This window comes from Salmo trutta, chromosome 40, assembly GCF_901001165.1.
Source record: "Salmo trutta chromosome 40, fSalTru1.1, whole genome shotgun sequence".
Lineage (NCBI taxonomy): Eukaryota > Metazoa > Chordata > Actinopteri > Salmoniformes > Salmonidae > Salmo > Salmo trutta.
In genome coordinates, this window is record NC_042996.1 from 4,809,418 (window position 1) to 4,825,757 (window position 16,340).

The 16,340-nt window shown below is 41.0% G+C and overlaps 2 protein-coding genes across 5 annotated transcripts; both read left to right on the plus strand.

The window, feature by feature from the left end:
- Nucleotides 1-1,277: 1,277 nt before the first annotated feature.
- LOC115180403 (protein mono-ADP-ribosyltransferase PARP11-like) lies at nt 1,278-5,925 on the plus strand. Of its 3 annotated transcripts, XM_029742460.1 has the most exons (9): nt 1,278-1,523; nt 1,648-1,772; nt 1,923-2,050; nt 2,207-2,327; nt 2,434-2,509; nt 2,879-2,951; nt 4,166-4,293; nt 4,579-4,730; nt 4,953-5,925. In XM_029742460.1, the coding sequence occupies exons 3-9, from the start codon at nt 1,931-1,933 to the stop codon at nt 5,267-5,269; spliced, it is 987 nt and encodes a 328-aa protein (XP_029598320.1). In that variant the 5' UTR covers nt 1,278-1,523; nt 1,648-1,772; nt 1,923-1,930; the 3' UTR covers nt 5,270-5,925. The 3 variants fall into 3 exon arrangements, with proteins under 3 accessions (XP_029598320.1, XP_029598321.1, XP_029598323.1); XM_029742461.1 differs by having other exon boundaries at nt 1,278-1,772; XM_029742463.1 differs by lacking the exon at nt 1,648-1,772.
- Nucleotides 5,926-10,434: 4,509 nt separating this feature from the next.
- LOC115180383 (protein mono-ADP-ribosyltransferase PARP11) lies at nt 10,435-14,441 on the plus strand. 2 transcript variants are annotated; one of them, XR_003873067.1, is made up of 8 exons: nt 10,435-10,565; nt 10,653-10,787; nt 10,977-11,097; nt 11,225-11,309; nt 11,472-11,535; nt 11,816-11,942; nt 13,309-13,460; nt 13,569-14,441. XR_003873067.1 is itself a non-coding variant. In XM_029742435.1 (8 exons), the coding sequence occupies exons 1-8, from the start codon at nt 10,455-10,457 to the stop codon at nt 13,607-13,609; spliced, it is 840 nt and encodes a 279-aa protein (XP_029598295.1). In that variant the 5' UTR covers nt 10,435-10,454; the 3' UTR covers nt 13,610-14,441. The 2 variants fall into 2 exon arrangements, 1 of the variants encoding a protein (XP_029598295.1); XM_029742435.1 differs by having other exon boundaries at nt 11,816-11,946.
- Nucleotides 14,442-16,340: the final 1,899 nt, after the last annotated feature.

Genomic DNA, 16,340 nt, shown 5'->3' on the forward strand with positions numbered 1-16,340 from the left:
TTTTGGGGGGGAATTGCCAGGCAGGGAGCAACTGTATATGGTGCTTTCAAGACAAACGGGAACTCGGAAAATAATAAGTCAAATCATGACGTAAGTGATCTTCGGGTCGGAAAGTGGGAGCTCTAGGAAGAGGCCAGAGTTGCCGACATGGGGTGAGTTAGTAAGTAAATTCAATCTGGAGTGCCAGAGCGCGTGCGTTCAGAGTGCGTGTGTGCGCTCTGGGCGTTTGTAAATTCAGAGCATTGTCAGATTGTCCGTTAGTAAATTCAGAGCATTGTCAGATTGTCAGTTAGTAAATTCAGAGCATTGTCAGATTGTCCGTTAGTAAATTCAGAGCATTGTCAGATTGTCCGTTAGTAAATTCAGAGCATTGTCAGATTGTCAGTTAGTAAATTCAGAGCATTGTCAGATTGCCCGTTAGTAAATTCAGAGCATTGTCAGATTGTCAGTTAGTAAATTCAGAGCATTGTCAGATTGTCAGTTAGTAAATTCAGAGCATTGTCAGATTGTCAGTTAGTAAATTCAGAGCATTGTCAGATTGCCCGTTAGTAAATTCAGAGCATTGTCAGATTGTCAGTTAGTAAATTCAGAGCATTGTCAGATTGTCAGTTAGTAAATTCAGAGCATTGTCAGATTGCCCGTTAGTAAATTCAGAGCCACACTGGACGCTCTGGCGGAGGAGGGTTGATCCGAGCGTTCTGACCTCACAACCGCAGTCAAGCACCCAAGCTAACTGGCTAAAGTTAGCTAGTTACATCCAGACATAAACGAGAGAACACCTCACTGACCATTTTTCTTGCTCTAGCAGAGCTGGTTAGGCTGTTTTCGTGTTATCCAGAGCGTTGGTGACTGTAACTGTGCTGCTGGCAACAATTGAATTACGCTTTTTTGCCAAGGTTTACTGACACCGCATATTCAACAGGGTGTTGAGCGTTCGTAAATACATCAGTTATTCTGCGCTCTGGCACACAGACGAGAGTGCTCTGAAATTCCGAGTTGTATGACCTTCAAAACTATTTTTTTCACAGTAGGAGCTCGTTTTTGTTCGAGTTCCCAGTTGTCTGGAATGCACTGAAGTCGGAACTCAGGGAGACGTCATTAATGATTCTAGGAAAATGTCATTCTTTCTGTTATTAACTAAAAAGCTAAATATGATTTAATCTTGTTGTAACAAATACATAAGATACATTTTCAATTCAAGGAAGCAATTTACGCCTAGAGGTAAATTGTTTTGGAACATGTTTGTTCCTGACGCGGCATCATACCTCAGTGGGAGCGACTTGGAATTATGACGTGCTCTGTGACGTTTTTTTTGCTACCAGGAAACAAATGTAAACATAGCAGTCGAAAGAGAAACGCAAATGCATTCGCATAATTCTACAAAAGATCTCTCGATGCTGGGTGCTAAATACGATTTTGCAGCACGGGGCGAAATGTGGTTAGCTGGAATAGATGATTGCCAATTCTAGAAAAGGTTAAACGCAGTAGCTAGGACTGAGGCAGGCTAATCGCTCGATAAACCGGTAAGATAGCCTGCTATATTTCATGCTAGTTATATTTCCTATAGACCATATACCCGGTGCGATAAACATATTGCTGGTGTTTGATAGCAGCTTAGTGAATTTTGTTCGTCTATTTGACATGTAGACACACATCCACTTCGGGGTGCAGAGAATTTGCAACAAGCTGATGACATGTCGGCAGACAGTTCTTCTGCCAACCAGGAAGAACCTAATGCTGTTGTTGGAAACATATTGGTGCAGTTCACATAGGTATTGTTCATAGATGCAAGCAAATTACCGAGAAATATGAGAACAGATATTTAAAAATAAGAAATGTCATGCTGAAGATAAACCTAGCCTACTCCTCATCCACTATCCACTATAAGCCAATGCAATGCCATTGTATATTGCTCTTCCCAGGTCTAGGCATGTTTGCCATAAGGGCCCCTGAGGAGGAGTCCTCAGAGATGGTGGAGGAGATGGACACGTCAGAGGCTGTCTGGTGCTGGTATTACCTAGCTGAATGTGGAGTGTGGCACATGTTTGAGGTACAGGACATATCACTCCACCTATGCATTCCCCCCATCCATCCTCTCACTTGATCTATCGATCCATTCCTTCATTATTCCATCCATCCATCCACCCATCCCCTCACGCACTCTATTCATCCCAGTCTCATTTGCAATTTGTTCTGGTTGTGGCAGATTGATCCAAGCGCTGCATGCTCTGTGACCAGTGAGCAGATAGAACAGAATTACAGCAGGAATCAACACGGTGTCATGGAGTTTTACACCGCCAAGTACACCTACAGACTGGACTTCTCAGGTACCAAGAACACTACAGTACTGGCACACATCGATACAGTATCATTGACAATCATTGGATATGTTGGAGTCCGTCTCTAATTGGCTGATCTTTGTTTCACAACCAGTCATGAAGCAGATCAATGTCACGACCGGGAAACAACGGCCAATCAAACGGGCGTTCCACTCTGCCACTGGCTTTAGGTGAGTCTGAGCTGTACCAATGGGGTCGCCCACGGGCATGTAGCTGTATAACTCAGACATGCAGGTAGCCCACAGGCCTGTAACTGAATAACTAAGAAATACAGAGTTCTGAGTGCTCTCTCCATTGGCTCTGTGGTCAGTTTCACTTCCTGGAGCTTACTTCCCGGAGCTTACTTTAGTCTATTGTGGGGTTAGAAGCATCACCTGTTTTATGGTTAAACCTTATGCATGTTGTGCTACATTTTGCGTGAAAATAAAAGGATGTGTAACTAAGGGCATTGACATAATAACCACCAAGAAGTTGGACCCAGGCCTGACCTGTACAGTATGTGTCTGAATTGTGTATATGCATCTGTCACCCTCGCCCAGGTTCATTTGTGATAATCTGGCCCTGCCGGTGCCCTGCCACTGGGAGAGAATAAATACAGACGAGCCTTTTCAGGTAAGGGAAAAAGGATGTGTGTGGACAATATGCTGTGTATCTACCTCTTTCAGACAGAGAGCTTTACCCGTCTTTTGCCGGTTCAGGTTACTATCTGAATGGGGCAGGAGTAGAAATACAGGTAACTCCTGATCAGCATGTTACCTGCTCAAGACCTAGTCATGTTACCTGCTCAAGACCTAGTCATGTTACCTGCTCAAGACCTAGTCATGTTACCTGCTCCAGACCTAGTCATGTTACCTGCTCAAGACCTAGTCATGTTACCTGTAAAAGTAGAGTAATACATGCTTATGACAAGTCTTATAATGCATTATACCTGTCAGTGTTCAACTGATATTCAGAGACATGACATTGCCACGAGTAGCACCGCAGATGTTGCAGATGAGCGCGGTGCAAGACAATGCACTGACAGAGTATCACAGTGTATCTGCACATGTGCAGGGCGGCATGTGAATCTTCTACAACGTGATAGCTGCGAGAAAACAGTGGAGAGGTTTCGCCTTGCACTTCAATGCTCTTAGTTGTTGTGGAAATCGGCCCGATATTGCTATTTACTTTGTGCATTGCTGACTACCTTTAAAGGCCAAGTCCAGTCGAAAACATGTTTTCCTGTATTTTGTATATATTTCAACACTATGAGGTTGGAATAATACTGTACAATTATGATAATGCCCTTTTAGTGTAAGAGCTGTTTGAAAAGACCGTCTGAAATTTCTGCCTGTTTAGATGGGATGGAGTTTTGGCCTGCCTGGTGATGTCACCAGTTGAAAAATGTGTTAATAGACCAATAAGAATGAGAGTTCCAAATCTCTCTGCCAATAGCAGCTAGTTTTCAGTTTTCCCCCTATGTACTCAGACCACTTCCAGACATTCCTAGCAAAATTCTTGCTTGAGAAATTGTTCTTTGCTAAGAAGCTATTTTTGTTTATTTTTGACAATTTTAATAGAAAGAAAATCCACAGTAAGGTACTTATTTGTTTCCCAGAAAATGTGATTTGATATTGAGATAAAAACAGCTTTATTGGACCTTTAAGTCAAGTGTTATCAATGTATCTACCTACTCCATGACTCTCTTTAGCCAGTTTGTTTCCTTCTAAATAAAACACTGTGTGTCATTGATTTGCAGTATACCCATGTCTGATTGACTATTCTCTTTCAGCTTGTAGAATTAGGAATTAGAATACTAGTAAATTAATAGGATCTCTATTTTTCAGCTCGTCTCATTGGCCAGAGACACTTATGAATTCAAGGAAGTGGTCAGACTCTATGAAAGGACCATGTGTCACCCTATCAAATCTATTCAGAGGATACAGAACCTGGATCTGTGGGAGTTCTTTTGCAGGTAGAGCTATGCGTGCGTGTGTGTGTGTGTGTGTGTGTGTGTGTGTGTGTGTGTGTGGTGTGTGTGTGGGTGGAGGTATTATAAGGTATTATAATGATGTTAGTTTAGTTGAGTATCTAAATGATTTTGATGATAGCACCTAGAATGCCAGTTTGGAATGATGGTTTGAATTAGATAGGTAGACCTTTTTTGATAACTTCTTAGAGATCTTTTGGTTGGAAAACATACTTAACCTAAATGCTGAGACTGATCAATGCTTTTGTGTTTTTACTCCAATTTCTAAAGGAAAAAACAACAATTGCGCAAGATAAAGCGAGTTGTGGACATTGAGGAGAAAATGTTATTTCATGGCACAGGCCACAGCAACGTGCAGGCTATATGCACATATAACTTTGACTGGCGGCTAACTGGGAGCCACGGGGACGTCTATGGCAGAGGTAGATTCCACGTGTGTTGTGTCATGAAATTGTAACTTTCTCACAATTTCCCGGTTTTCCAGAAATCCCAGTTAGAGTATTCCTGGATTTCCTGCTTATTCTGAGAATCTTCCAACTTTCTGGAAAACCTGGGAATTTTGGTAATGTTCCCGGAATTTTGCAACAGTAGTTTCAACTGTTCAAACATAGCATTCTAATACTGTCCTTCCCATCATTTCTCAGGGAGTTATTTCGCCCGAGACGCCAAGTATTCTAGCAAATTCTGCCTTACGACGGGGAAACATAACTTTGCCTTGCAGAAGCACGGACTAGCCCCGCCGATATTTTCAAGCGAGCCTCCATATAAGACCATGTTCCTGGCCAGAGTGCTGGTCGGCGAGGCCACGTTAGGCAATCCGCTGTTCTGCCGACCGCCATCCAAGGACATGAGCTACAGCAACTTCTTCGACAGCTGTGTGGACGACCTCGCCAACCCAAAGATCTACGTCATCTTCGACTGCAACCAGATTTACCCAGAGTATCTCATTGAGTTCTACTGACGCCTATGGGGTGAACAGGGACGTTATCACACAATGTACAGGGGGTGGATATTTTTTTACCAGGACGGGATTGGGATTCAGAAACATCAGGGGAGAGGTCGAGAGAGGAGGGACTTAATGGACGGCCGTGATGACTTCCCGCTGTTTGATTCAAGGCCTGACTGGGACTTGGATCATAAGAAGTGCCTTAATGGATTACTATGGCAGAACAAGGAAGACCATACAAGAAGACTATGTTTCTATAAAAGCTGTAGAGTTCGTAAAGAGTGGTTTGTCTATTTACTGTGTTTAGAGACTTGTGGGTCGGACAGGGCGAGAGGTGGCGTATTTGAGAAAACAGAAAAGTAACTGCACACTGTTGGAGTGTTCCCGAAATGGATTAGCAATGTTTCAACCTGCCACAGAGGATCTTTGGTAGGATCACCCTGTGTTGTCGAAACGTGGCGAATACGTTTCGGGAGCGTTCTAACAGTGTGCAGGTTTTCTTTTCCTTTGACTGTTTGGGTCCAACATGACCATAGTCAAGCAAAGCTAAAAAGTGCAACACACTTCTACTGAGGATGTAGACTGAATAACTACTTTGGTGACCAGGATGCAATAACTCATTATTACAAGTGAAGGCGCCAACATAAAGTAAACAAATGTTTGACTTGCCCTACTCCTGTATACAAGGACCTGATTTTATAGATAGACATTGAATAAGTAGGTGTATCCAAACTTTTGACTGGTACTGTGTATAAGGGATATATTCATTAACTGTACAGTAATCTGCTCTTGTAATATTTTCTACATTGTAGAATAATAGTGAAGACATCAAAACTATGAAATAACACATATGGAATCATGTAGTAACCCAAAAAGTGTTAAACAAATCAAAATATATTTTAGATTCTTCTAAGTAGCCACCCTTTGCCTTGATGACAGCTTTGCACACTCTTGGCATTCTCTCAACCAGCTTCATGAGGAATCCTTTTCCAACAGTCTTGAAGGAGTTCCCACATATGCTGAGCACTTGTTGGCTGCTTTTGCTTTACTCTGCGGTCCAACTCATCCCAAACCATCTCAATTGGGTTGAGGTCGGGTGATTGTGGAGGCCAGGTCATCTGCTGCAGCACTCTATCACTCTCCTTCTTGGTCAAATAGCCCTGTTAAAAAACAAATGATCGTCCCACTAAGCGCAAACCAGATGGGATGGCGTATCACTGCAGAATGCTGTCGTAGCCATGCTAGTTAAATGTGCCTTGAATTCTAAATAAATCACAGACAGTGTCACCTGCAATGTACCATCATACCTCCTCCTCCATGCTTCACATTGGGAACCACACATGCGGAGATCATCCGTTCACCTGCTCTGCATCTCATAAAGACACAGCGGTTGTAACAAAAAATCTCAAATTTGGACTCATCAGACCAAAGGACAGATTTCCACCGGTCTAATGTCCATTGCTCATGTTTCTTGGCCCAAGCAAGTCTCTTTTTCTTATTGGTGTCCTTTAGTAGTGGTTTCTTTTGCAGAAATTCAACCATGAAGGTCTGATTCATGCAGTCTCTGAACAGTTGATGTTGAGATCTGTCTGTTACTTGAACTCTGAAGCATTTATTTGGGCTGCAATTTCTGAGGCTGGTAACTCTAATGAACTTATCCTCTGCGGCAGAGGTAACTCTGGGTCTTCCTTTCCTGTGGCGGTCCTCATGAGAGCCAGTTTCTTCATAGCGCTTGATGGTTTTTGAGACTGCACAAGTTTTTCATTTCTTAAAGTAATGATGGACTGTCGTTTCTCTTTGCTTATTTGAGCTGTTTATGCCATAATATGGACTTGTCACAACACAACTGATTGTCTCAAACGCGTTAAGAAGGAATGAAATTCCACAAATTAACTTTTAACAAGGCACACCTGTTATTTGAAATGCATTCCAGGTGACAACCTCATGAAACTGGTTGAGATTGCCAAGAGTGTGCAAAGCTGTCATCGGGGCAAAGGGTGGCTACTTTGAAGAATCTCAATTATAAAATATATTTTGATTTGTTTAACACTTATTTGGTTACTGCATTCCATATGTGTTATTTCATAGTTTTGATGTCTTCACTATTATTCTACAATGTAGAAAATAGTAAAAATAAAGAAAAACCCTTCAATGAGTAGGTGTATCCAAACGTTTGACTGGTACTGTATATATAACAAATATAGTTACCAAAGAAATTGGAATTCTAGGAAAACTAGATAGATTTCACATAGAGTTGCTCCAATTCTAACTAAACAGACAATGCAAACCCTGCAGTTGTACTATCACATCATACCATGCATGAGGCTTATAGTCAGCTCCTCTCTGTGTACTGTACTGTAGCAGATGCATTTTCTAAACGAAAGCTAGGATATAGGCCTAGCTAGTGTTGCTAAGCTAAGAAACTGGATGAATCGCTTTGGGGACCGTTTGTGCAAGTCAAGTGATTGATTGCCTGAGTTAGTTGAGGCCACGACCTTCGGCCAAGATGGCTTTTAAAGGCCAATATGTCTTAAAATCTACTGCTTTCTCCTTCACCGCTATTGGTACCATGATCTGCCAGTGCAGTAGGCTACCTGTATATGTGTACTGTATGTAGTTGATATATGCATGATAAGCACTCTCTTACCCCTTAAACAATCTACCTCCCTCATGCTGCACATTGTACATTGTTCAAGAAGGAAATACCCCCATGAATATTTTCTTGAGCTGAATTAAAATTGTCTTTCCTCTTAATGAGAGGGTGTCAAACTATGTCATAATGACAGTATTTTCATGTTCATTTAAAGTCATGTAATGTTGGTCAGTACTTCATGTCCTCTGCTTTGATGTATAAACTCGATATGGGCTTGATTTAGGCCTACTGTTGTAATACACTGTAAATAAACTAAAATGTTATATGTGTATGTTTACCGGCGCTAGTCATGTTGAATGCAAGGTGTGCATTATTTTATCTATCTATTTCCTGCAAATACTATCAAGGATCATAGAAGGTTAAGCGATAGGGAAACAATGGAGGGAAATGAAATGCTGAGTGCATCTAATTGGCCACATGGCGGCAGTACAACACAAGATTACGCCATACATTTCTGTTCAATCATATCTGACTTTCAAATGTTGTTGAGGCATGGGATTGACTGATATCCCCTCAGAGATGATATAACCATGCCTCATAACTTAGTACATTTCATATGAAGTCATTGTGAGTTAGTCTTTGTTCTTGTCTTTTCTTAGTGAGGATTATACAGTCGTCAGGAGATTTCAAGAATACAATCCGTTAGGATAAGGAGGAAATACACACATTTATAAAAATCGTAACTAGCATAATGAGTGAGTTCCTCCAGTCTTGACTGGAACATCATGGTCCAGTGACAACAAAATGAAGAAAGGACCTACGTTTTATATGGCATACAGTTGAAGTCGGAAGTTTTCATACACTTAGGTTGGAGTCATTAAAACTTGTTTTACAACCACACCACAAATTTCTTGTTAACAAACTATAGTTTTGGCAAGTCGGTTAGGAAACCTACTTTGTGCATGACCCAAGTAATTTTTCCAACAATTGTTTACAGACAGATTATTTCACTTATAATTCACTGTATCACAATTCCAGTGGGTCAGAAGTTTACATTCACTAAGTTGACTGTGCATTTAAACAGCTTGGAACATTCCAGAAAATTATGTCATGGCTTTAGAAGCTTCTGATAGGCTAATTGACATTATTGTCAATTGGAGGTGTACCTGTGGATGTATTTCAAGGCCTACCTTCAAACTCACTCTTTGCTTGACATCATGGGAAAATCAAAAGAAATCAACCAAGACCTCAGAAAAAAATTGTAGACCTCCACAAGTCTGGTTCATCCTTGGGAGTAATTTCCAAATGCCTGAAGGTACCACGGTCATCTGTACAAACAATAGTACGCAAGTATAAACACCATGGGACAACGCAGCCGTCATACCGCTCAGGAAGGAGACGCGTTCTGTCTCCTAGAGATGAACGTACTTTGGTGCGAAAAGTGCAAATCAATCCCAGAACAACAGCAAAGGTCCTTGTGAAGATGCTGGAGGAAACTGGTACAAAAGTATCTATATCCACAGTAAAATGAGTCCTATATCGACATAACCTGAAAGGCCGATCAGCAAGGAAGAAGCCACTGCTCCAAAACCGCCATAAAAAAGCCAGACTACGGTTTGAAACTGCACATGGGGACAAAGATCGTACTTTTTGGAGAAATGTCCTCTGGTCTGATGAAACAGAAATAGAACTGTTTGGCCATAATGACCATCGTTACATTTGGAGGAAAAAGGGGGATGCTTGCAAGCCAAAGAACACCATCCCAACCGTGACGCATGGGGGTGGCAGCATCATGTTGTGGGTGTGCTTTGCTGCAGGAGGGACTGGTGCACTTCACAAAATAGATGGCATCATGATGAAGGACCATTATGTGGATATATTGAAGCAACATCTCAAGATATCAGTCAGGAAGTTGAAGCTTGGTCGCAAATGGGTCTTCCAAATGGACAATGACCCCAAGCATACTTCCAAAGTTGTGTCAAAATGGCTTAAGGACAACAAAGTCAAGGTATTGGAGTAGCCATCAAAAAGCCCTGACCTCAATCATATAGAAAATTTGTGGGCAGAACTGAAAAGGTGTGTGCAAGCAAGGAGGCCTACAAACCTGACTCCGTTACACCAGCTCTGTCAGGAGGAATGGTCCAAAATTAACCCAGCTTATTGTGGGAAGCTTGTGGAAGGCTACCCAAAACGTTTGACCGAAGTTAAACAATTTAAAGGCAATGCTACCAAATACTAATTGAGTGTATGTAAACTTCTGACCCACTAGGAATGTGATGAAATAAATCAAAGCTGAAATAAATAATTCTCTCTACTATTATTCTGACATTTCACATTCTTAAAATAAAGTGTTGATCCTAACTGACCTAAGACAGGGAATTTTTACTAGGATTAAATGTCAGGAATTGTGAAACTGAGTTTAAATGTATTTGGCTAAGGTGTATGTAAACCTTCAACTGTATATGCAAAACAAGTCTGACGTCAACTTTATTGGTGACTCAGACGTTCCATCTAAAAAGCTGATTCATTTTAATCCACAGGTGAGCATCATACACCAGACTTTCAGACAAGGACGTCCTCCTTTAAGAGGGTGTGGTTTGACTGGTGATGTTACTACAGCATTTTCAAGCAGTGCTGAACCAGATCAGGAGTGGCAGGCTAATCTTGGATAGCTACAGTACCATTCACCTTTACTACATTACAAAACCTCAGGAGAAGGTAAAGTAACATTTTCCCTAGTATTTTATCAAGCCAAATTTCAGTGGTGTTTCAGTAAATAAGATATGTGTGTGTGTCCTGATGTAGATGTGGACTCAATCAGACAGCAGTTCAGAAGTTGAGGACATGGACACCTCAGACATGCCTGTTATGACAGATTACAAAACAAATCCATGGCATTGGTTCTACCTGGACGAAAGGGGAACGTGGCACATGTTTGAGGTAGCTGTCTCTTTGTCAGTCTAGAGCTAATCTCCTACTAGCCCCCCCCCCCCCCCCCCCGGCAAACACTGGTTGAGTCAAAATAGTTTCCACATAATTTCAATGAGATGACGTTGAGCCAACTTGGAATAGACGTTGAATTGTTGTTTGAGACTTTGCTTTGTCTTATAAATTTTATTTTTCTTTCAGAATGATCAAATGGAAGGAAATTCTCTGACCAGTGAGGACATTGAAAGGTATTATACAAGAAATCCAAAAGGAGTGTTACAGATATCCACATCCAGAGGCATCAACAAGCTGGATTTTGCTGGTATTTACTTGATTCCTTACTATCAACCTGTATCCACAATAATATCATACAATATTTTTTTTTGAAGTTATTTTCACATCAAATGTTTTATGTTGTGAACTGATAGCACTGACTATTTGATTTGCAGAGATGGTTCTGACTGACATCAAAACAAGGAAGCAGAGGCGAATCAAACGATCCAACAAGACTCACGAAACTGGGAATAATGGAAGGTGAAACTTTAGATTTGTCAATTGTGATCACTGGGGTTCAATAAGCTCCACCTTTAGGCAACACATACTCTCATCACTTACTGAGAAATGAAAGTGAAACCAACTCACTGGTGGCTTGGTTTCTTTTAACATATTTATGTATTTATTTTGTTTCTCTTGTAGATGCTCTTGTGTTAGTTCAGTGCCCACACACTGGGAAGCGGTGGACCCCAAATACCCCTATCAGGTGCAGAAAATGAAGTTATAAAACGAAAACAAAAGTTCTCCATATCAGTTTTTGTAATCTCTTTTTTATTGATTTGGGAACACAAAGCAATATATGTCCAGTGGAAAATTAGATCGTCTAAAGGGCAACTCAATCACATCAGATGTTAGACGTAGTATCTACTATATATTCAAACCTTAGAGTCGATTATTCTGCAATAATATAACGTTTGTTTACTTATCACATATCCCGAGTTTGTTTGTAATCTGAGTATGATTTCATTTCCATCATTAACCCATAGGTGTTCTGTCTGAAGAGAGACACAGCTGAATATAATTATGTGGCAGGCTGCTTAAAGGATGGGGAACTAGACAGACGCATCAAATCCATCTGTAGAATACAGAACCTGGACCTCTGGGAATTTTACTGTAGGTAAGAGGAATTCGAATTTACATCATCAGCATCATAATATTATTATCATTTCTCCAGAAATAGATGGATGTAGTACAGTATACATTTCCTATCTAATTTGGTGGTATTCTATCACTATTGGTATTGTATTGACCATTGTAAAAACTATTGGTCGCTAAATCCGGAGAAATGACGGACCATGTAAAAAACTGTTGGTCACTAAATCCGGAGAAATGACGGACCATGTAAAAACTATTGGTCGCTAAATCCGGAGAAATGACGGACCATGTAAAAAACTGTTGGTCACTAAATCCGGAGAAATGACGGACCATGTAAAAACTATTGGTCGCTAAATCCGGAGAAATGACGGACCATGTAAAAAACTGTTGGTCACTAAATCCGTCTAGAAGGACCACATGAAAACGGTTGGCTGGTATGCCCTCACCCGTCTGAGTGGTCGGCTGTGAATGCCCTCACCCACTATATACTTAACTGATTGCTTTGGTTCTGTCCTCTATAGTGCTGTCCGGTTAGAACATGATGTTGAAGCCACTATGGAAAACGCTGTGGTAGCGTGTGTATGCAAAAGACTGTTTACCAATACAACAATTAAACCACTTCTGCAAAAGTACTTGTGCAACCAATGCCATAACACTTATGGCTGTACGGAATAATAATACATAATACAAACAATAGGCAAAGCAGTATTGGCAACTCGAACATTAAAGAATAGTAACAGCCATACAGTAGAACACGTCTTAAAGCTATCAAAGTAACAGGAAGTAATTAGTGGTAGTTAACTATTTTTTTGGAGGGCTCCCGAGTGGCACTGCATCTCAGTGCTAGAGGCATCACTACAGATCTTGGTTCGATTCCAGGCTGTATCACAATTGGCCGTGATTGGGAGTTCCATAGGGTGCCACACAATTGGCCCAGCGGCGTCCGGGTTAGTGTTTGGCCGGGGTAGGCCGTCAATGTAAATAATAATTTGTTCTTAACTGACTTGCCTAGTTAAAAGAAGGTTAAATAAAAAATAAATAATTACACAGCATGTAAAACCCCTAATAAACCCCCTGCATTTCGATACACGCACAACATTCAGACATTCGTGTTACTGTCGACAACTAAAAGTCGTCAGAAACATGCGTCTTCTTCCTTCGGACAACGATAACACTCTGACCTGAGTGGGCGGGTGCAGTGTCCAGATGCGCATTTCCAAGCGCTCATATTGGTTGCGAATGGCAGTTCTATGATGGGTGAGGGATCATTTAGGAAGGCTGAGCAGCCAAACTAACGGGACTGAAGGGACTGTGAGGGGAGTTATGTAGAGAGGAGAGGAACAGGAAGGCCTTTTTTACAACCATGGTGATTCTCTTTTTAAAGGAAAAAGATTCAGTTGGGAAGGATTCAAGGTGTTACAGAGGTCAAGGAGGAGAAGCTGTTTCATGGAACAAAAGTCAGCAACGTACACTCAATTTGTACATACAATTTTGACAACAGGTTAGCTGGTATCAACGGCCATGTTCTTGGAAAAGGTAAGTGATGATGAAACAGGCTATAAATGAATATAGTATGTATGACAGCAGGTATAATCTCTCTGGTACAGTAACCCCATTATTACCCCTCTTCTTCCTTTTATGTAGGAACCTACTTTGCAAGATTTGCATCATATGCAGACAAGTAAAGTCCATGGAACACTGATCCAGTACCTCTGTTTGGTGAGGCACCACAAGGCTTCAGTAGCCAAAAGACCAAAACTATGTTTCTGTGCAAGGTGATAGTTGGGAAAACTACACAGGGAAAGACAGATTTCCTCAAGCCTGATAACAAAAGTGCTATCAACTTCCATGACAGTTGTGTGGACAATGTCATGTATCCCAGAATTTTTGTCATATTTGATCCCAATCAGACATACCCAGAGTACTTAATTCAGTACTATTGAAATAAAGTGACCTACAATGAATAGCCATGTGCAATATGAACTGTAAGCCTGTCATTGGACTAGGTTGAATGGACATTTTGCATTCAAATTAATGCAATTTCTATTCACTGTTGTTTTAAACAGTGGTCCATTCTCAATGGAAATAATTTCTATCACGATGGATTGTGTAATAGGCTATTGCGGTGGTGTCGGAATAGGGCAGCGCTCATGGGCTGAGTGTGGGTGTTTGAGTGAGAAAGACAAGGAGGAGAACCAACAAGTCAGCACAGCCCCCTTCATTATCAACGCATTGTGCCGACAACATCGAAGAGCCATTCCAGACGCTGATGCAGGAGGACTTTGAAAGTTAGGTGTTAGCCAGACTAGTTAGCCTACAGTAGGGAAAGGTTGTGGCCTAGTAAAAAAAAAATTTCAGAGCACTGGCAGTAGAGGTCGCTGTTGACCTTGATGCGCACCTGTAGGCCCCTTTCCATGATTGAAGATGAGATGCTAAAGTGCTCGATTTCTGTCAACTCAGGGCAGTCACTCCACTGCACTGGAATGGAATTAAAACTTTGAATGAATTGGACATGTCCATTGAATTTTGTTTTGTTTTCTATTTTGCATATTTCACTCTGAATTGGTCCTTGAAATCACTTCAGTGTTTTGTAAATTATAATTCAAAGTTTTCACTGTGACTAAACCACAACATTTATTTGAGTTCAAACCATTTCCTTGTCAGGCTAAATGTTAACTTAAATAGTATGCACACAGTTTAAACAAAATCAAGCCTTGCATTTCATCACAACAAGCTACATAGAAACAAATATCACACAAAAATGAATTTAGTGAATGTTAGGATACCTCTGTTTAAACTGTTTAGGTGAGGCGATAACAAATTATTTATGTTCCCATTGGAACAAGCATGGAAGTATAGAAACATCAGAAATACAACCTCTTCTGAAAGGTTCCTAAAACAATCAGGGCAGGTTTCCCAGATAAACCTTGTCCTGGACTGAAAACCTATGTAAATGGAGAATTTCCATTGAAGATGCTTTTCAGTCCAGGACTAGGTTTAATCTGTGTCCGGGAAACCGTCCCTCAATCTATCAGTGTCGATGCAGCATGGCATTCAGCATGACATTCACCTTGAACAGGATCCTAGTTTCTACATTACCAGACAGTTTTTGCTGCTGTGTTTGAACTGCTGTTGGACTAGAAATGGCTCCTCCGGTCCTAACATAGTGAGGTCACCCACACGGACAGGAGGAAGAGAGTGCATCAAAGCACTTCCTCGTTGGCTGCTGAACTCATGTAACCTGGGAAACACAGATTCACATTGAGATGGAGCCACACAGAGAACTAGACCACTCTATTTCCTCTCTCTACAGGGGTCAGGAGACACTTTCATGTTACTCGGAATAGTTTATCACTTTGAAGACACTATTTTGTGTATGTGTTATATATGGGCTACTAGCTGTATCTGATATTTTGATAACTTTTTTTCAGCTCGTTTGTTTTTTCTTGGCCTCCACTTCCTACCCATATTGCCTTTCAGTCTTGAACTTTAGCTAAATGTTTTCCCATGGAAAAAGGCTATAGCTCAGATACCTTATATGTCCCAGTCAATGTTGATGAAAAGTGTTAAAGGTGGACTAAGCCACAACGCTAACCCTCAATCGAGATCCTTCGCTCCTTCAAAGGTATGATGTTACACAATAGATAATAAATATGTAATGTTCCCCTATTCCATGTACCTACCCTATCACTCCTAATGGCAGTGTCTCTGTCTGACTATCACTCCTAATGGCAGTGTCTCTCAGTCCAACTGTATCACTCCTAATGGCAGTCAGTGTCTCTCAGTCTGACTCTATCACTCTTAATGACAGTGTTTCTGTCTGACTCTATCACTCCTAATGGCAGTGTCTCCTGACTCAGTCATACCCTGTTAAATATTTACACCCTGGTGTGTTCAGAGTCAGGGGCTTTATCATAATCCCCTTTTGATCTTCGTCTGATTCGTCAGTAGCTCAAGTCCTGGCAGAAATTGGGATTGTCCCCAAAAAAGTAGTCCTCATCATTAGTTTGCTTTCACATGGATTTGTATACTTTCTGTGTCCAGAGTTGCATTTGTGTGTGTGTGTCAACATATTGTCATATTTTGAAGAGCTGCATGTATACTCTCAAACTAACACACCAAAGGATGTTCTCTAAAATGCATGAGATAGGAATCATCTCTACTCAACCCGAACTCTCTCCTCTCTGTCAGGAGGTCTCCATGGAAACCAAGAGTAGGCAAGAGAAGTGTAGATGGAGAGATGTATTACTAAATTATTCACAAGATTCCCTCCCTCTGAAGTCAGAAGATTTGAACTATTTTAGACAGAATTCCAGTATGTATTGGGACCAACTCAAATGAAGACTTTGAAATGGATGTCCTTTCTATAAAATGTAGATGTGAAATGTTTAATCTCTAGACAAAATCTGATGACGC

Coding starts and splice junctions, on each gene's coding strand:
- LOC115180403 (XM_029742461.1), top strand. CDS start 1,931: ATGTTTGCCATAAGGGCCCCTGAGGAGGAGTCCTCAGAGATGGTGGAG. Junction 2,328..2,433: donor CTACAGACTGGACTTCTCAG/GTACCAAGAACA, acceptor TTTCACAACCAG/TCATGAAGCAGATCAATGTC. Junction 4,294..4,578: donor CTGTGGGAGTTCTTTTGCAG/GTAGAGCTATGC, acceptor CAATTTCTAAAG/GAAAAAACAACAATTGCGCA.
- LOC115180383 (XM_029742435.1), top strand. CDS start 10,455: ATGTTACTACAGCATTTTCAAGCAGTGCTGAACCAGATCAGGAGTGGC. Junction 11,098..11,224: donor CAACAAGCTGGATTTTGCTG/GTATTTACTTGA, acceptor TTTGATTTGCAG/AGATGGTTCTGACTGACATC. Junction 11,947..13,308: donor CTCTGGGAATTTTACTGTAG/GTAAGAGGAATT, acceptor CTCTTTTTAAAG/GAAAAAGATTCAGTTGGGAA.